Source organism: Dicentrarchus labrax, unplaced genomic scaffold (genome assembly GCF_905237075.1).
Source record: "Dicentrarchus labrax unplaced genomic scaffold, dlabrax2021, whole genome shotgun sequence".
NCBI lineage: Eukaryota > Metazoa > Chordata > Actinopteri > Moronidae > Dicentrarchus > Dicentrarchus labrax.
The window spans coordinates 11,559,132-11,580,727 of record NW_026136705.1 but is presented as its reverse complement, the minus strand read 5'-3'; the positions used below and the strand labels follow the sequence as shown (position 1 = coordinate 11,580,727).

Sequence of the window (21,596 nt, the reverse complement as noted above, 5' to 3'; positions counted from 1 at the left end):
CAACACAAACATCTCCGGCTGTACAGGTAAGACCAAAACATTGTGGTTCATATTTCTTTCAAGAGCAAAAAAACACAGCTCCAGGCATATCCCTTTCAAGTCCTCAACACAAGCAACTCCCACAGAACCATTTTTACTAACTTTTTTTTTAACTGGAATACTACTCGCAGTCAAATCAATAAAAAGAGAAAACAACAGGCAATCAAGGCAGCAAATAAAATCCACACATTTTTATGTACGCACATAATGTAAATTATCTCCATATGTTAATATGGCTATAACCCTGCAGGAAAACAGCTGAGATTAAGCTTGTATGTGCAGCGAGTGCTTGTACACTCATCCAAGTGTGACATGTCTTCAGCCCTGAACAGATAACTGCACCGCAAGAATCTGCCTGAGCGTTGTACCACAACGAAACCCCAACGCAGTGTTCAGCCGCCTCTGCCAGCGGGTGGATCTGAGTAAAATGAACTGAAATAAGCAGGGGGCAAGAATGAAGGGTAAAGTCACTGTTACTCAAAATTGAGCTGCCTGAATGTAGAAATTGATATAAAATGCTAAGTTTGTGTGTCTTTAATGTGCATTAAATTAGAGTGCAGCAATGCTTGTATTTCTTTAGCCTGCAAAGAATTAGATTGGATTGTGCATGTCTCCCTGTCTGTTCATTCTCTCCACACACACAGCCTGACCAAAGAGCCGTCCAATCCAATGGATCCTGACCACTAAGAAGAACATGTCGATGAAATATGCATGAGAAGAGAAAAAGCTCCCCGCCTTAGCACACAGAAATGTACTGCCTCCCTCTCTCTCAGAGTGTAAAACATTGATGGCGGCGGTGCTTGGTGGCGCAGCAGCTGAACCACTGGATGGAGCGCTGAGCTCCACCAGCGGTGGGTTAGCAAGTTCACATCTAATTCTGGACTTCACCCACGGGACCACAGGGCTGAGAGAGAGCTGGGCAGCTTTACCTTGAAAAAAGGTTTTTCCTAGTATAACCCAGCCCTCGGCTGTGTATGCAAGTGTGTGTTTATAGAGCAAGACATGACAGACTAGTTGACATGTCATAATGTGACTACTTCTATGAGAACATACAAACAGTTCTGGTTGTGCCTCCTACCTTCTAGCTGTGTGATAGTAGCAGTGATACAGCAGATGTTGCTGTAAATGGAAACAGCAAGTGTTTTGGATGTGGGCTGTATATGACCACAGTTTAGAGCAGAGAATGATTCAGCCTCTAGCTGATGCTATCATGCAGCTTGGTAAGGAGTGCAGACTGCTTTTGTTTATGTTTGTCAGTCTGAACAATGTCCACATATTGGTAGAAAGGATCTGTAGATCAACTACTTGAAAAGTGCAGTTATATAAAGCCACTATATTAGAAGAAGGCGCTGTCACCTGTGCCCTTAATTAGACTTTTGTATATTTGTATACTTGTATTTTCCATGATGTAATCTCGGCGTCATTATTAATGAGTGTCACCCCCAATGATTTTTCTGTGAATATTAAATAATCATTGAATGAGTGAATGAAGACTGTACTTGGGCACAGTGGTGCTTTAAGGTAAATGCTAACATCAGCATCCTAACATGCCAATCAGAGTCAAAGTTTGTATGAGGTAAACTTGCAAAATTTTGGAAATGTTTTGCAACATTTTGCACACTCACACACACACACACACACACACACACACACACACACACACGCACGCACGCACGCACGCACGCACGCACACACGTACACACAATTCTTAAGTTCCCCTCTATTATCACTATGTGATTGTGTGACCTCACTACTACTTCGGAGGCCAATCATGGTGTAATACACAACGTACACAGTTTGCTGCACGTTTCACAATTCACACTTAGGGGACATCTTTAAACTCTTGAAATAAACTTTGTTAAAAAAAAACAGCATCAGAAAAAACATTATTCAAAGCAAAGTATTTTTATATGTCATAAGACATGTCTGATATCTTTAAACAGTAAACAGTGAATCCTACAGGATGTAATTTAGCATGTGCCAGCCAACAAATAAACATTCTACCTAATAAAACTGTGACATTCTGGTCCAAGTACTCTGCCTATCAAATAAACCTGCCCTTCCTAAGTCATTCATTAATTATTGCATTATGTCTTGCTTAAATCTAATATAACAGGAAATAATGCAAATGAAGCAATGATCTCTCAAACCCTTACTTTTAAACATAACCCCCAAACCATAAAATAAGTAATGATCAGCAAAATGTGCTCGCTTTGTAGGATTTCTCTTTTTATTTTTATCCTCATAATGATTTTCAGCTGCCATCAATGGAGTAACATACCCTCACACACTCTCACACACACAAACACAAACGCAAACACACCGACATCTCCTTTGGCTGTCAGAGATATTGTAGAAAACATGGGAATCAAAAAAGGCATCACTATCTGCAAAGGGAAAGTTGACAAGCAGCATCTCGTCAGCAGTTCATTTCTCCCAGTGTGCAAGAAAACACACACCCTCAAAAGCAGCACTGATAATGTGCACACCACAAAGAAAACTATTGTTCTTAATCTTCTTGTTTCAGTTTATCAGCTCTCTTTGGTAGCACACACACACACACACACACACACACACACACACACACACACACACACACACACACACACACACTACACTTACACTCCCAAACACACATACTTGCAACGCTGGGAAAACAAACACTCTTCTGATCTGCCCTCCTCAGGGCTTTGTGGGCTCTCTGTGAAACCTCCGTCTATCTAGACAAGAGTCGACCTGGAAACGGAACAAAGACCCGGCTCCTCGCTTCTCATTGTCATTTAGCAAAGTCTGTCGCCACGTAAGACACAGCTCCATTGCACAGAGCGGGATTACACACAGATGCGCACACACACATTTAAAGAGGATCAGCGCTCTTGCTTTGCCACAGACTCCGTCTCACCCAAAGCGACATTGATCTGATTCTCGAGTCAGACAGAGAAGTATGAGAGTCTTGCTATAAGCAATAAGCGCCACTTTAAACACACCATTAACCATGCCCTGTGAAAGTTCCAGTTTTGTCAGTAAAGATTTAACCTGCCCAATGAATCCAGCCACTAATTACACTTAGTTAAATGCCACGTGCAGGGATTTAAATTAGCCACTCAATATTCTCAAGGATAGAGACTATGTAATTGCTGCCGACGCCAAATAAATGAGAGAGGGGAAAAATAACGATTAAGGCTTTGCGAATCAGTCGACCTGAAGAACAGAGGCGGTAGCTGAAGTGACTTCAGTAAATCAAAATGGCATCAGAGGTGCTAGAAGAGCTTGAGAAAAGGCAGGAATGCAGAGAAACAAGAGTCTACGGTTACACAGACGGCTCTGTGAGGCAATGACAATGCTAAAAGGCTCATGTTTAGCAGGTACATGTTTACCACGTTCCACATCTCACTTTGCCGTGTTAGCATTTCAACATTTTCCACTTTGCACTGAACACAAAGTCCACCTAAAAATGTATTGATTGATTGATTCATACTTGCAACAACAAAAACAGAGTGTATGCTACATTGTGACACATTATTTTATCTTAAATAGTGCAAATAGGCAGTAGGAGCTATTACCATGGTAAATGTGAAGGTGTAACACAGAAAAGAAAAACTTTTGCTAACTAAAACACACAGGAAGCATATCTTCTCATATAATGGCAGAAAAACATTTGCACCAACTCCCATTAAAATGGTCCGATGCACAAGGCAAGAGTGTGAAGGCCGGTACTGAGCGGTGACATGAGCCGTGCTGTGTTATGGGTTTTTAAAGCCCGGGCACTGACACGACCATGCTTTGTTTACGAGACTAGTTCCCTGAGTGAAAGCGGCGGCCTGACAAGTCACATGTAGCCCTGAACCAATGACCTGTGTTAAGGAGGCATAATTGTCTTTTTACAGGCTCTAAATCTATCCTTGCCTTCCCTTTGCCGGTTCACCCCTACCAGAATGTGCCATGCAGACTGGTTGCCTAGCAGCAGCTGTCCTCGAGTTGTTTCTTTTGGGTTTTTTTTTTTGTTTTTGTGACTGATGGGCATCAAAGTCAGCTCCTTTTTTACAGATCTGGTAATAGGAAGTGCTATCAGTGCTTGTTGCAGAGTGGCTCTAATGGTGAAAGATGGGATAGTGAAGGATGTCTATTTGAATGATGGATTTTACACAGATGCGGGAACATCGTAGGTTATTTGTGAGAAGGATGTGTTGTATCTAGCATGAGTGTGCTTCTATCTCTATGTGTGTATTCACATCTGTACCGACCTGAAGCCATCTGCATGTATCCAGCCAAGGTGCAGATCCTCCTCTCACATCCTCCACTGGGCAGGAAGATGGTGATGATGGCCAACAGGGAGCTGACAGCCAGCAGAGCACAGCCTCCTGAACAGAGCACCGCACTGGTCTGAGGAACACAAACAAAGAACATTGTCATTCCAGTTATTTACTGAAAGTAGACCCTACACCACCCTGATTGACACTCATACAGTTGCACATGTTCATAACAGGGAGCATATTTTTCTTCTGTGGAAAGCTTCCATGTAGCCACAAACCAATGTGTACATGTTTACTCTGTCAGAGAGTTGTGATTCATTGCTACATTTGAAAACACTTCTCCTAAGCCAAAAGTCTGTGTTGTGGTCACGTCAGATTGTGTGATCTGCACAGTCAATCCTCCTAACAGGTTAATGGTTCTCTCAGCTGGAAAACAAGACTCCATGACCAAACAACAGGGCACTGTCCCTATTCATTACATCTTTGCTTAATCACACACACACATGCTGGAAGCAAGAGGGGCAAAACAGAGGCAGGAAATACTGTTACACACACACACAATCAACAGATTAATTCTCAACTTTTTTAATGCTTACATCTGTCCATACTGGTAAATTCTTACAACTACTAGCATATTTGATTCTCCAGCTGTGAGAAAGTTAGGCTAAATGTTGTGTCAGTGTTTTGACTGACTTTTCACTCAGATCAACATTTTCTCGCTCTGCTCCTGCAGAGACTCCTGAGAAAGTGTGCATTCCTGGACGTGTCGCAGATAAGTTTAAAGCCCTACAGTACGTTAGCCCTGAGGGAGTGTGTGTGTGTGTGTGTGTGTGTGTGTGTGTGTGTGTGTGTGTGTGTGTGTGTGTGTGTGTGTGTGTGTGTGTGTGTGTGTGTGTGTGTGTGTGTGTGTGTGTGTGTGTGTGTGTGTGTGTGTGTGTGTGTGTGTTCCCCACAAACTGCATGTCTTTGTGGTGCTGTTTTATCTGCATACCCTCTCAAACTGACTCTCCAGCTTCTATAAAGCTGCCACCAAATCTCCTTGACACATTCTAAAACAAGGAGCTGGACAAGTACAACACCCTGACGCAGTTAGAAAACAGCGTCACATTAGTGATTAGCATGCAGGCGGGGGCGATCGGAGAGAAATGTCTAACATGCACAAGGGAATTATAGCCCCTAAAACACGTGTCATTATGCATGTCCCTGATGTGACTGACGTGAATGGAGGAAGGATGAAAGCAGAGTGATTTCCATGCCTGACAGAAGATTTAATTAGCCTGTTCTGGTGTTTGGCAGAAAGGCAGAGAGGGGAGCAGGGAAATATTAAAATGCTGTGATGTTGGTGGCAATGATGATGATTATTCCTTTGACCTTTATTTGTCCAGGTTTGTTAAACATGTGTGTTCTTCTTCAGCAACGCGCTGCATGCATAAATTGTGCATTCACACACAATCTCAGATGGGTTACAGATCAGCTCCTTGGGAACTGCTGGGAGTGCCTCGCACAATGGAACCTTGACCATAGCAATGATACAAATGAAGAGCATGTGCAGAATTAAGAAAGAATAAAGTCAGGAAAATTATTTTACTGAAAATCATTTTGAGAAAGATTAGAATTTCAATATGATCCAATTTATGATTCAAATGTCATCATTATTCAGCATAGTGATCATTTATCAGTCTTCTAGCAGTGCAGTGTCTAGTGATAATGTTCTCCTTTGTGATGGCAGCTGGGATAATAACTAATGAAAGCTTCAATATTAGCCAGGAGACAGCAGACAGAGAAATTCTGAAACTGAAATGTTGGACATTCATGATCCACGGAGGATGAATCCTACTGATCCAGGTCAAAATTTTAATTAGACTAATACTTTGGTTTATCACTAAATATCTGCAAAACTAATGACAATCCCATCAGACTCAGCTGTACTTTAGTGCTCATTAGCAAATGTTAGCATGCTTACACACTAGATGGTACATCTACCTGCTAAAGATGATATCATTGCCCTTGTGAGCATGTTAGCATGCTGATGTAACTGACACATATACACACAGCTGAATATAATACATGTCCCTGGTTCCCACCTCTGCCTGTAGGCAACATGTTCAGGTATAGTCTCTGGGCGGTTAAGTACACAGAGTAAAATAAATCTACAAAGCTCCGTAACATTCATGATTAAAGGTATTAAGCAACTGAAGACCACACCATATTTTTCCTTTAAACATATCAAATCATCATCTCTTAAAGTGATATGGTTAACAGTTTTACACATCCAGCAGGGTGAGTGAAGAAGTTACACCATAAGTAGAGTGTTTTGGGTTTCCCCATTGGTTGTTGCTCTCTGAAAATGAATAGGCACAAACATGCCTCGTTGTTCATATTAGAAGTGCACCGGTTCATAAGTTATTCTGCTCTTTTCTAATCACACATAGAGCTCATTTTTATAGTATTTATAGTATTGTTCTTGCAACTGAAACCTTTTTAACTCAAATGTAGCTCAGCTATGTCATGTGTCCTGCTTCAGTACACCTTAATGACAAATACTGTATTACTGGGACCACTATAGAAAATTGCAGATGGAAATATAACATCCACGAATTCACATTATAGACACTACTGCTCTTGTAGACTGAAAACAGGTGTCTGCTGTGGCCAAGGCAATGCAATTCATAGTCATAGTGAACCAAAACAGTAAAGTTGCAGGCTGAAAAACTAAAACAATCATCTAAAAGACACAGAGCTCAGAAGTACTGCAAATTTGATTTATTATGAGAGTAGACATAACAAGTAAAGAAAATAACATGTTTCTAATAAGAGCCATTTTTTCTCTGGGACTCCTGCCCCAGCTACTTGTTTTTCTTGTTTTGAACCTGGACAGAGAAAACGCAGCGGCACACTTGAAGATAGAGAGAAGTCATTAACTTCAGTGTTCTTTGTTCTTCTTCCTCTCTCACTGCAATGATATTCATGTATGCAGAGGAATGTCTCCTTTCTCTCCGTTGCTTGATCTTGGCATGCCTTGTGGGTTCCCAGTGTGCAGCCTACCTCCCACCCTGCTGTTCTCAATTCACTATGACACATTAAAGGTACATAGGGGGAGTGGATCTTGAGAGGGGGAGGACAGCCATGTTCAGGTATATAAGGTACACTCTCACTAAACAATAAAAGACGCGTGTGAGTAGTCAGCTGAATTAAGTCCGATAATGGTGATTAGCATAAAAATGTGTTGGGGAAAATACATGGCTATAAATGGTTGTAAATCTAAATATTTCCATATGAAGGTGTAAATTCGGTCCATTTTTCAGTCACTTCATTATCTGCAAGCAGTAATAGATTTATACACATGACATTTTCTGTGTGCCATTTAAACACAGCCCAAGAGACTAACTATGGCTATCAAAGCACTACACGGCTATTTTTACAGAAACCAACCAACATTTCAATTAATGGTGTCCCAATTAATCAACTCCCAACACTGTGCGTGTTCTGACAAAACAAACCCATAATCATTACCATTTTTACTTACAGAAACAATACAATACAGACACATTTCGGAGGCCTTTTTCCTCAAATGTACTTGTGTTGCACTGAGCACAAGTTAATTTAGTAGAAAATGAGCTTCTAACAGCACTGGTCCTCTCAGTGATGCTTCCTAAATTGATTGTAATTATGTGTTAATAACTGGTCGAGCCACTGCAACAGCTGGAGCCGCAGAGGAAAGTGGGGGGTTGAAAGAGTGGAAAATTGTGGAGGGAAGAAATAAAAGTTTTCATTTGGCAGAAGACAGAATGAGATAGGCAGGCTGGTCTTAATCTCTTTGTCTTTCACTCCGCTGCAGTCTAGAAACTTGTTTTGTTAGGTAATCATCTCAGGATATTGTGACTTACAGTATGCTGAAGCACAAGGACACAACTTAATTAATGCGGACAATACCTGGTGGACTTGACCCACGAGAACCATTTAATCCCACAGTACTAGTAGCCGGCCTGGAGCAGCCGTTGAAACAAGTGTTACAATGCTGATAAAACCAAGGGCTACAGCCTCTGATACACATGTAAGACTATGGCTCCATCGTAAAGAAACTTTATTGGTTTCCCACAATAAATGGTCCACATCCTGAAACTGTTGGAGACCAATAACTGCACCAATACAAAAAAAAAACCCATCCAGCTGCTTTGAGTAATAAAGGGACAGTCTGAAGGGGACTCTTTGATTTCCAATTACATTAAGGAAGTCTGGGATTATACTGTACGGGCCAATGAAATTTCATTGTCTCCTCAATTGGGAGTTACAAGATGGAGATGGCATGGCATGTCTCATTAAACATACTTTGCCTGTGAAAGCCTGGACTGAATGGCTAAACGTTTCAGTGCAGGCCGGCCCGTGAAAAATTAAGGATTTCTGCTCGTCAGAAGTGCCAGCGACAGGAGACAGTTAATGCTCAGCGTCGGCCCTTGACAGAAATAACCCACCACTTTACAATCCAATGCCTCTTCTTTATGGAGGACAAGAGGTGAAGCGAGAGCACTGCAGATCCACCGATAAGCAGACGTGATGAGTTTGCCGTATTGCTCGCCCTCACACTGTCTCTGTGTGCATGTGTGTGTGTGTGTGTGTGTGTGTGTGTGTGTGTGTGTGTGTGTGTGTGTGTGTGTGTGTGTGTGTGTGTGTGTTTTAGTGTACATTGTACAGGTATGCCACCCGCACGCAACTGCTGTCTCATCCTCGGTGATCTTGCCTCAGCCCTCCCATCACTAATCAGCATTCAGCAGCGTGAGAGCCCAGCGGTCACACTAAAGCACCAGCCTTGACATGTTCTGCCTCTTGAAGCCCATTAGCACCATAACACAGCTTCCCAGAACATCTCTGAGCCACCAGAGGTGTTTCAGCTCTGTCCACCTCGCACAAGGAACCTGTCAAGTCCACTTTCTGTAAACTGTTTCCCTTCCCCTGTACTTTTTCCTATCTTTGCTTGTAACTTCATCATCTTTTGGAGCAATCCTAATAATCCTGCCAGAGCACTAATACAGAAAAACACCGCCCACCTCTAAATTAATGTGCTGAATAATACATCCGTCTTCCTCATTGATCTTCACTGGGAGGAGAGTGGGAGAGGGAGTGTAGTACGGGTAAATGCATGTCTGTGTTTGTGTGTGTGACGGTCCTCTGAATGGCTGACGAAGCTGTGTGTACAGAGTGAATACGAGATGGAGAGGAGATGAGGGAGAGAGGGGAGCGGAGATTAATCACCTGACAAGTGGATGGAGTGTCCATTTGTGCCTCGGGGACAGGCTGCAGATAGGATGTGACATTCAGGAGCACTTAGGAGGACACAGAAGCACGCACTGTTCTCTCTTGAACACATACACACGGACGCACATACAGAGCCACTCAGTGTTAGCATACAAACACATGTATGTTCAGAGGGGATTCCTATGCTGAGGATCCTAGGGGTAAGAACTGTAATACACCAATTTAAAACACTGAGTATGATACTGAGATCTGTTACTACACAGAAAAAACACTTGTCGGTTAATGTATGAAGGATGTTGTTGGGGAAGGGGGTTTCAGAAGTTCTTGGATGTAATTAATTGAGTTACCAAAATAACTTTGTTGTGATGGGTTGTAACGGACAGTCCTGAGAGAGTTATTAGCTCAGAGAGAAGTTTTCATTGATCAACAATTTTTCATGGAAACAGTTTTTTATGGGTCCGTCTCCAACACGTCTGGTGATTTGCAGTAGAAGCTGTGTAGAATAATCAATTACAAGTTTGATGTGCACATAAGCACAGAGGTTTCTGTGCTTATTTTGCAGCAGTCTGATGCTGGTTGCACAAAATGATGTACACACCCAATTGTGCATTGACAGTGTGCAACATCGCCCCAGTTAGAGACGGCAGATAGAACAGATACCTGCTGCCTTCAGATAGCTCTGAGGAGTCACCAGAGTAAAGCAAACCCTTTGGTACTTGCTACTAACTGTTGTTGGTTACAGAACTGGTAAGAGTCACTCATTAATATTTATTCTGTCTTGCTGGCATTATCACATGTCAGCTGGTCAAAGAAAAATAAATAATTGAATGTAGAATAAAAGTGGAAAGATGCATAATCATGAGGATTTCAGAGGGGTTTGTATGTGCCTTCACCAAATAAAGTAACGAAAACATATAAGTATAATAGAATAAGTGTGCTGAGCTCTCGACCTGCTCTGGTTATTCTAAGACACAATCTTATATCATTTCCTGCCTGAAGCCTGCCTCTGTAATTTGTTCTTCAGGAACATAAGAGAATCTCAGAGAGATGTGTTTTTCCAAATAGAAAAAGACATTTTGGAGTCCATACTGTGCATCTTAGCAGTGATTTGCAATAAAGACACTCAACACACACACACACACACACACACACACCCACACACACACACACACACACACACACACACACTGTAACTCTCTTTACAATGTTACACAGGCTGACTTACACCAGTGTGTGTTCTCTTCTCATTTTGAATGGAAAATCCCACTGCTGATTTCAGCTCCATGTCCTCTGTCATTTCATCAGTTTTACACTTTGTGGTGTCTGACACACAGATATATTTCAGGGTTCACATTCTTACATGTCATCATCCAGAGGAAGTGACAAGTTCACAAAACCCAGCAGCTTCTTTTTCTCACCAGGAGTTAGAATTGGTTGGAATTTGTTTGCTAGTGAGCGTAACTGCTTACTCGCAAACTGAATCTTCTTCGCTCTGCTCCAACTTTACAAAACTTTAAGACAGGAAAACTCAGACTGTGACTTTCTCAAATTAGGAGATGGTGAGGTCAAGTGCCAGCTTTAATGTCATTATGTAGTGGGAGATGTGAAGAATTTTTTATCAAAGTAATGACATTAAAATGAATAATTTAAAAATGTAATACTTTAATAATTTAAAGCCTTTACTCTAAGGGCTGACTTTTGCATTTCAGCACATTTTCTTAACCAATGTCTGAAAAAGACAACTTTCTGCATTAATCTCAGCATATGAGCTGACTTACTGAAGGTGTCTTGGCCTCTTGTTACTTTATCCTGCAGCTTGTTCTGTCAAATGTCACACAATGTGTAGATATTGCACTACCTGGAATACTTTAATATTTTACTCCTGTCTTCATAAAAATACTTGAACACAAGCTACCATTCTGTTGAGGCTGTGACATTTATAATGTTTGGTATCACTAATCCTTTACAGCACCAGTGTCAATCTCTTATCTTTTGCCAAATAAGAGCCAAGACACACAGTAACACTAGAAAGCCCCTCGTTGTCATCAAACATCCAGTGTTTTCTTCCAGGGACTCACACAGGAACGCTCCCTGCTGCAGAGCAATGCTTTAATGTGGTGTTGAGTCTTGGGTGTCGTGTTAAATGAAAACACTCCTACAGTCAGTGTCGCTTTCACACACACGCGCACACACACAGTGACAGTTGAATAAACTGGGAGGAATGCCATATATGAGCCAACGCAGGAAACACTCCTGAAACACACACTGGGAACAGGGAAACACACACAACTTTGTTCTGCACTTTGAGAGGCATGCAGTGTGTACAGTACGTGGTGTGCAGGGATGTTAAATGTGGATCACAGTTCAGGGCAGGAAGTTTGTTCAGAGTAACCAGAGGCTGCAGCCACGGCAAACCTGTCATTTCTGTCCTTACTCCAACGTCTATCTAGTGGACTGTATTTACCAACTAAACATAGTGTTTTGTGTGTGTGTTTGTATCTGGTCCCACTGTGAGTGAACACACCAATGTACAATCTTCAAGGCCCCTCTCATCTAGACCCAAACCAAAGGCTGGATTACAACCAGGCAACCTCCTCTTTTAGGGCCCCCAGACCCCAAAGAGCCTTTGTTCTCTCCATATGAATCAGTTGTATGTCATTTGATTATCTGTACATTTGTTTAGTAATTTGCACCACTGAAAGAGGAATATCAACTAAAACATGCCGTGGTCCTGCTTGACCCCCACTGCCAATCTTACTGATATTATTATTAGTCATATCATTATCCTCATAATTTTTATTCATCATTCCCCATCATTGTGGCTATTACCGTTGTCGTCATCATCCTCAATATTAGTAATTTCTACTGGTATAGTTGTTGCTATCGTTGTTGCTGTGCACCACTGTCTTTGTCTCTGTCCTTCTCTCTTTCCCAGTTTTTTAGTGCTGAAAAAATTAGAGGTAATCAAGAGGACTCCGACATCAAAGACATGCTCATTATCAGTCAGCTGCTGTAGGTAATGCTCCGTGTTGTGTCAGTGATACAAAAAAATACAATCACAATGAACTTCTACAGAGACAGGGTCTACTTTCTCCTAGCTTTGGAGTTCTCTTCCTTACTAAAAGCTGCTCTGAAGAGGAAATGCATTTATTTGGGAATACAGCCCTTGGTCTTGTAGAGGGGCTCTGTGTCAAAATCATGCTTTTAAGAAATTCATTATTTTTCTCATGCTCCAAATTCTTAATTAACGTTGTGTTGAATAAAATTGCCTCAAAGGAGAACACAGAGAAAACCTGGGGCCAGGTTGTTTTATTACAGCATAGAAACACTACTTGGTTGTTGGGTGTCTGGAGAGTTAATGATACTGTTTGTATAAACAATGAAACCGTTGTAGAAATCAATAGAGGCTCAACAACAAGTTTTTAGCAGGTAAATCCAGCCATGCCCACAGCACTCCAGTTGTAGCTGGCCTCGTTCCAGCTTGTCCGGAGCTGTAGGCAGCTGCCTCCCTACCAGGCCACCGCCTGCCACCTGCTGCAACACCTGGAGACCAAAGGGTGTTCAGTTCTGGGCTCTGGGGTGAGGAATGAACCAGAATTATTGTTGATCAATGAGCCAAAGCTGCACTATGACCTGTCACTATAAACTATTAGCTAACTGTATTCACACTGACAGCAGCCAGTGCAATGTCTCCTTTATATACGCTCATATTCCAGTTATATGTGAGTCTGAATAATGACTCTGCACTCTGTGCCCTCAATCAAGATGCATGTGCAGACTGTGTAGCTGTAAATATGTATAAGTGAAAAATTCTTAGCAGCCAGGTAATAATGCAGTTTTTACTCCTCATCATGTCTCATTGTTCTGCAGGTTCCACTTTCAATTTGTTGCTATTATGATTTTCAACATCAGCTTTTACAAGGCTGCAATTTCCCCAGAGGACTCATTAAAGTTTGTTTTATACATTCTCAGCTTTTAACTAAATTAACTGTGCAGCCAGTAATAATAACACAGTGGTCAGACAGACACGCTGAGACATTATACGTAATGGGCAGCTCATCAGTGATGTTCAAGGGTTCAAAGGTTCAAACTTACAGCCTAAATGTTTCCACACCAAGAAAAGCAAAAAGGAGACCAAAGATTACTCCAGAGAGATATTACCTGAGCTTTTTGCACAGTAAAAGCCATTATGTTGTATCATGTTCTCCATTTTCAAAAAGACATTTAGAAAAAGATTTATTTCACTCTATGAATAGAAGTTGTGTGAATATAAACTGCCTCAGGTACCTGCCAACCTGCCAAAAAACTTCAGTGAGGCTCTGGTCCCAGAACTGCTGGAGAAACAGATAAACCACAGTTCTAGTTTCACATGAGCTGCGGAGCAGGAAGAGGAAATAGATGCATGCTGGTATCATCCCAAAGGAGAATCATCTTTATGAAACCCTCAGGTAGAGCAGCACAGACAATGACTCATATGTAAGAGACTGTTATGGAAAGCTATAGGGCGCAGAGAAAAGCTTCTATTTTAGGCATGAGGCACTACATGAAGCTCAGCAGCCCTGCACTCCCATTGATTCACATCAAAAAACACAGTGAAAATCAAAAGCTGAAGAAATGTTAAGAGACAAGTAAATTCCTTCCTTGATTCACTGATGATAATGAGGGCTCATACATTCCCTTTATGGATTAATCAAGAATTGTATGACAAGTGATCAAGTGTCCATCTGGCAGTGCTGAGCACCCCCTGTCCACACATACAACACACACACAAACACATTGCAGCACTACATGGTTGATTCCCACTGATCACATAGCTGCACCTCCCAGACCAAAGCCAAAGCGTCTGTAGAGATTCTGTACATATACAAGCTCTTCATCATTATACCTCCTCCTGCTGCCATGCACCTCCAAACCACAGCACCAGATCAGAGTCACCATATTCTCTGGGGAATGGATCCAAATAGCAAGCCGCAACACACAAGTCTGTTCTCCTGCTCCTCTTCTCTTTATTTCCCTCTAGTCTCAATTAATGGTAGTTGATGTCCTGGAAAGGAGGTGATGGGGTGGAGGAGGAGTATAGGTTGAGGTGCACGAAGGATCTAAATCAGAAACTTCTTAATACCGCCTCTTCTCTCTCTTCTCCATCACACCCTCGTTCATAATAGATCACAAAAGCCGATCAGATGAGATTGGAGGATCAAATAGCTGGTTTGAAATGTATGGGATCCCTCGCAGCCCGCTTTAATGATGACATCCTCAGAGCCGGGCCAGAGGTTTTTATTCAGCTCTTATAATAGGCTGCTGATGGTGGGGGCTGATGGTTAGTCAAAAGAGAGCAACCCCAGGCAAAGTTTCTCCTTTCTCTTCTCTCTCAATAGATGCTGTAATTGAATTATAGCGCAACTGATACTTTTGTGTCCGACCTCCCCTCCATCCCCTCCACTCCTTCCCCCCTGAGTCTCTTCAAAAGACACCAGCCAAGGAATTTGTCTTATTTTGTCTCTTGGCTTTGAAAGCAGATGCTAATAAGAAATGGATGAAAAGCATACTGTTAAAATTTGAAATGAAGTGCTGAATAAATTAAGGGGAAAAAGAGAAACAAAGGAAATTGAGGCGATAACTGTTAATGATCAAACTCTTAGCGCGTTTGATCATTACATTTAAATGTTTGTTGGTATGTTTGGCATCCCAACAAACAGCAGAGCATAATTGGTGCACAAAGAGCCCAGACCCAAAAATGATGGTTGATCTTTTTACATGAAAAACCACAGCACTGCAGAAAAAAGAGAGAAAGAGAGAACTGAGGGGAGAGTACGAGATGAGAGGATGGGGGAGTGTGAGAGAACATGTAGAGAAGATGTGGGGGAGAGGGAGGGAGGAGCACTTTGCCTTTTGAAAGTGAAAAAGAAATACTGTACTCACTCACGTTGGCATAATAACACTACAGCCCACATACAGTAAGGCTCCATCTGTAGATGTCTTTACCGCCTGGTAGCTGTTTATTCTCGCTGAAGCGCACTTAGCGCTGTTTGTAGCTAAATAAAATGGCTCACGTCCTAATAAAAAGCATCAACCCACCTACTCAAACTGCCATGAATGAGGTGAAAAGTAAAATATCTTACTTGAAAAGCACATAGACACAGTCACATCTACATCTTCAGCTGTAAAATGAATGCACCATGTGTGCAGAACTGGGACTTAAATTCTATATTAGTTCTGCTTTTAGTTCTGTTGTTCGTAGGTGGATGAGTGAGATATTTTCATATCAGGTTTATGATTTGACATAAGTCTGTATTTGTTAAGTTGCACCAGTGCATGCTGGGAGGCTTCCCTTCCTCATGTAACTGCAATCACACAATCAGCACTCATATCACTGGCTGAGTGCCGATTATAGTTTTGACTCTCATGTTGTCTTTATTTCAAAGTAAGAGTACTCTTATTAAAGATAACGTCATCTAATAATAACAAATCAGTTATCTAACTGCGGATGAGAATTAACAAAATAATTTTAGCCTGATAACAACACGTTAACCTGGATTAGTTAAATACTATACTATACATACTGTATATACACATATGTTAAGCTATTGGCCAGCAAAAAACGTAACACTTTATCATATTAGTGAGATTGATAAACTGTATAACCAAATGTTCTTTAAAACACAGAGATGAGCTGAAGAGTCTGAAAATTAATTAGTCCAATAAGTGTGTGCAAATGATTTAATCAGTGATTTGTAGAGCAGAGTTTTTCTAACGAGTGAGCTACTTTCTTCAATCCAGTTTGAACTGAATTACTATTCCCAGATGACAAGTTATTTTTTTGGCCTTTTGTTGGCTTTATTGATAGAGACAGCTGTGGAGAGACAAGAAAGGTGGGTGGAGAGAGAGGGGATGACAGGCAGCAAAGGGCTGTAGGTCGGTTTCGAACCTGGGCCGCTGCAGCATCTCTGTATATGGGTCGCCAGCTCTACTGACTAAGCTAACCGGGGGCCCAAATCTACTCCAATTTGTTTTTCCTGAATTTTGATGTAATATTTATAGCTCTTGCAGACAGGCATTTTATTAGTATAGACCTTCCCCCAAAAAAATAGCTTGTGTATGGCTTAACCCTAAAAGATATAGGAGACAGATAGAGTGTGTCCACATAGCCCAGCCTCCTCCACCTGTAATGGAGAAGTTTAAGAGAGCGTGTGGGCTTCAGCAGAGGCCGTCCCTCAGCTCTCACACACTCACACCCTTTAAAAACTCACCCAGCCCAGCTTGCTCTTGCATTTATGCATGATCTGCACTACCGCTGGTCCCAAGTGCACATTTCATAATTCATACATACTGTACTGTAGCAACTGGAAAAGCTACTATATCTGCCTCCACCACTCTGCTTCATTTCATCAGCAAGTCAGACTGCTCCATGTTATACTCAGATTACAGCAAACTTCCTGACCCCATGCAATGAACATGTAGCTATTAGGAAATATTTACCAGAAGTTCCAAATAACCACATTAATCTTAGTTTGACAGTCAAACCAGTGACCACATCTCTCTGGTTTCAGGGTGGGGCAGTGGATCTTATTATTCACACAAATCAAGAAGAAAGTAGATCTCCACAGGGCTAATACTTGTGTGTAATAAGAGTGTTACCAGATCTGGATCACAGTTGCATCAGTCTGATAAAGTATCATCCTCATGGCATGAAGAGCATCTGTTGCATGTTAAGGAGCCCAGCGTTTGGCCCATAGAGGCTCGTGAAGAGAATGATGTAACTGGACAACAACATGCTGCTGAGCTGCTTCATCTTACATGATGACAGTTTATCATTACACAGTAGGTCACTAATTAAGCTCAGTTCTCTAAATGGCTGTGGCTTGCTGGGTGAAGACTGATAAATGGTAAGTGACTACGGATGGGGTTCAACCATTAATTGTGCTTTCTTTCACTTGTGTAAATTACTGTATAAAGAAATAACAACTCCAATTAATCTAAAAGCATGATTACACTCACAGAGTAACTGAGTTGTTTCTGTTTTTAGAAAGGAGATATATATCATTTAGTTTTACAGGAATAGTAATCAGCTAGGAGCTACTGTTACTGCTACTGCTACTTACTGGCCCACAAACGGGAATAAACACAAAATGCAGGAATGTTATTTTTCTTGTACTGGAGGGGTTACATTTACAAGTATAGTCTTAAAAAGGAAAACTTTAATCTGAGATGTTTCACTGATGCACAAACTGACTTGCATCCAAATGACTTTATTATACGTCTGCCTTTACCTATGTCCTGCTGGGTGCTCCCATATTCATCTTTTCTTTTCATTCAGTTCTCTCTGTGGAGCTGCGCATTAGCACAGCTGCGTCAAACCCATGACTGTAGCACAGCAGGAAATTAACTTTTCATTGAGGAATATTTTTTCCCCTAAGGGGGAAAGAGGTTTTAGTGGGCAAGAAAGGGTTGTATCTCCTATCCAACAGCATTAGATGGTAGTAGGGCTGTCCCCTTATAGTCTAAGTCAATGCAATTTTCATCATTTTAAAATCAAAAACATTTGTTGACAAGGAAAATTTTTAGTCTGGGAAAGCCCTAGATGATAATGATACATGTAGCTGTCCATTTATAAAGCCTAAATACACATCTTTGACATATTCTGTGAAGATGAAGATAAGGACATGTACATCTCATATCATATATGATGAAATTCACAAAAAAGAGACAATGCCACTTAAATGCTATGCTAAATTAAAATACATTGACCGTTAATGCATAAAAACATGAACTCCAAAGTGTGTGAGTGATTGGCAGTAAAGGTTTCTCACATGAAGGCTGCTTCTATTCACATAGCTTGAGTGAGAGAGCAAAGTCTTTGCCTCTAGAAGACAGCTTACTCCCAATAGAACGCTCCAAAAATCTGATTAGATGCCGCAATTCCCATTTGACCCCAAAACTAAACATTTGAGGGGAACGCTGGCAACTCCTGTCCCAGTTAGTGGCTAATTTTTTTAATGTCTGACATGTCTAAACTGTCTAAGAGCTTATAAGAGAAAGATATTTCAAAGCATAAATTCAATGGCATTTCCCTTTATATAGCACTGAATGAGTCTACACACACGGGACTGGTGGATTTACTTCTCTGAAGCTGCGCAACTCGCTCCGGGATCCAACGGAGGAGTTATGTTTGGGAGCTCGGATCTGGATCTGGATCCCCCAGGAGCTTTATGTTTTGATGTTGCAGGATTTGTGAGAAGCAAGGAAAAGTGGAGCAGTAAAACTATATCCAGACACATCCCAAAAATATATTTGATTCCATCGACCTAGAATCTCCTCCTCTTGAAAAACTCCTCTTCTTCCCTCTACAGAACGTCAGCTTTAAGATGTGAAGTGGAGGTGGATATACCATATTTAAGTGCTTTTCCTGTTAACCCTGAGCTCTTTTACCTGCAACCCCTGTGCTTTGGCTACTGATGGAGGCTGACCTGCGTGGTTACAACCGGCTCCAGTACATTGAGCCAAGTGAGCCATCATTTATGTTAAAAAATGGAGAAAGGCTCCCTGTTAAATCAATACATAAACTACCCGCAGGATCCACAGTGAAGGCAGTGGAAGTGACAGGCCGCTTAACAAATGGACGGCGGCCTCACGAAGCCCGCTGACTCAGCACGGAGGAAGAAACAGTGCTCCGTGATTCTGCCCTACCCCCCCCCCCCTATCAGTCTACCTGGGAACTGCTGATCAGAGGCTCTTAAATATCACCAAAGCAAAGAGCATAATTCATAAGAGAGAGATAAGCCCTCACGGTGTCAACGTGTTTGCCGTTGCTGGGAATTCAGCCAACATTTGGAGAAACATTTCCTGCCTGCTGGTTGAGTATCACATTTTTGACCATTGGTGGCAAGTGTTTTTGCTGTCCACACTGCTGTGAGAGTATCAAATATCAGATATAAGAAGCAGCAGAAAATGATCACGCACTGCAGGTAACATCCATCCATCAAGGCTGATGAGATCATAAATCCTTCTCCTTCTCAGCCGGACCGATTTCCTCTCTACTTCACCTAGATGGGTATAAAATGCAGATCAACATGTGCCCCCCTCTCTCCCTCTCTCCCCTCCTCCTTCTCCTCATCTCTGTCTGAGCCACCTGTTCTATCCATCATCTGGACAGCTGTTCTTCTGCACTTTCAATTCCTCTCCCGTATGCGGCGCTGACCTCTTGCACCCGCTCCGCCTGTCGACGAAATCTTACATCCAGGAACTTGTGACAAAAATCTACAGACACATGAGGTAGATTGGATTGCCTTGAGGAAGGACACACCCCCTACTTCCAGGCAGAGCACAAATAACCCCTAAAACATAAAAATTAATATGTGACTTTTCTCAGAATTCTGTTTTGTAATCATGTGGAAGAACCTCTGAAACATTTAGTGGGCGGCAGTGGCTCAGGTTCATACAGCGGCTCAGCCATTATTGTAGGGCTGGTGGGTCAATCTTTCGCCTCCACATGTCAAAATGTCCTTGAGCAAGATGATGGCCCCATGATGCTCCTGATATGTGTGTGTGTGTGTGTGTGTGTGTGTGTGTGTGTGTGTGTGTGTGTGTGTGTGTGTGTGTGTGTGTGTGTGTGTGCGTTTTTCGGAAAAAAAAATCGTACTGGCTTTGAACAACTCATTGTACTATTTTTGGTACTTAAACCTGCTACAAGTAGTTTTTTACTGGTTATAAAACCATCTCAGTTTAATACTGATGAATCTATATGACCTACATAAACAAACAAGACCATCAGTGACAAGATGGAGTTATACTTATCAATGAAACAAGGCGGTAGAAACACTACTTTTGCCCACAGGGGCCGCCAAAATCAACACAAAATGAAAGTTTTCTGTTGCTGCTTTAACTTCAAAGTTATTTAAAAACCAAACCACTGAAACAAATACAGTCATCAATAGCAGCCATAAAACATAACGTTATTGGCAGCCATTTTCTAAAGCCTTTTAAATTGATTTCCTACCTTCCGGGCAGTCACTGTTTTACATTCTTCTCTAAACAGCATAAAAATCAACTCACTGAGAGTTGGAGCTTTCCTGAGATGGACAAGTAAACTTCAAGGACACTCTAACATGCAATTAAAAAATCCAACATGGATTTTAAATCCAGAGAACCACCAGCACAAAATGAATGTGTTGAAATGGACTGTGTGAATTTGTTTGATTCGTGGATTAAAAAAACATCTGCAGGCCCTGTTTCTAACTGTTTCCACATAATAATATACTTTCATAAAGAAATACATACATATAACTAAAAGCATATTCACTATTTAATTTATATTTAATTTATATTTTATTACTATTTATCTTTCTCGGCTCTGATCGGCTGTTTTCATGCAGGCCCAGTAGATTTGTGCAAATACCACTAGGAATGCTACAACAAGCCAGAGGAACCAAATGTTTTCAATTATACCTACTGCAGCTTTAAATTAATTTCAGTTAACATGTTGTTTTTTTAATTAATCTAAATTAATGTGTTAAATTTGACAGCATTTGAAGCTGCCACCACATGCATCCCTCTAGATCTGCCCCTGGGTGTGCTTTCAAAGAAAGGGAGCAGTTATGCGCATGAAATCTTTGTAGTCAATAGCATAATAAATGTACCAGTGGAGTACAAGTTCTACAAACTGTTCATATCAGAGGCAGACAACACTGTCTGACACATCAGCACACCATGATACACTTCTGACAGATTCCAACATATATTGCATTACATATCAGTACACATACTGAAGGAAAGGAAAAGCAAATTGTGGCTTGTGAGGGAGTAAAACTTGAATCAGGATGCCATCCAAATGGCCCATTCATGCTCAAATCTATCATTGTAAAAGGCTCCTCTGTATACACACTGCCTACCATTAATTTTGCCAGCAGTCAGACGGTGGCCTTGAAGTAAACATGCAGTGTATGATAATAAGTCAGCACACCACATTTCACGCAAGACTTGCTGTCAAAGGACCAAACATCTATCTCTCTTTTCAGTCCTAGCGCCTTCTCCTGTCCCACACTGTAGTTTGTT

General features: G+C 41.5%; 1 protein-coding gene across 1 annotated transcript in view; it reads right to left on the bottom strand.

The window, feature by feature from the left end:
- The window catches only part of LOC127363509 (LHFPL tetraspan subfamily member 7 protein), a 93,271-nt gene that overhangs the window by 64,714 nt on the left and 6,961 nt on the right, over positions 1-21,596 (bottom strand). The window contains exon 2 of the mRNA XM_051400023.1: positions 4,284-4,422. Coding sequence (XP_051255983.1) covers positions 4,284-4,422 — 139 coding nt within the window. The remainder of the gene's footprint in view (positions 1-4,283; positions 4,423-21,596) is intronic.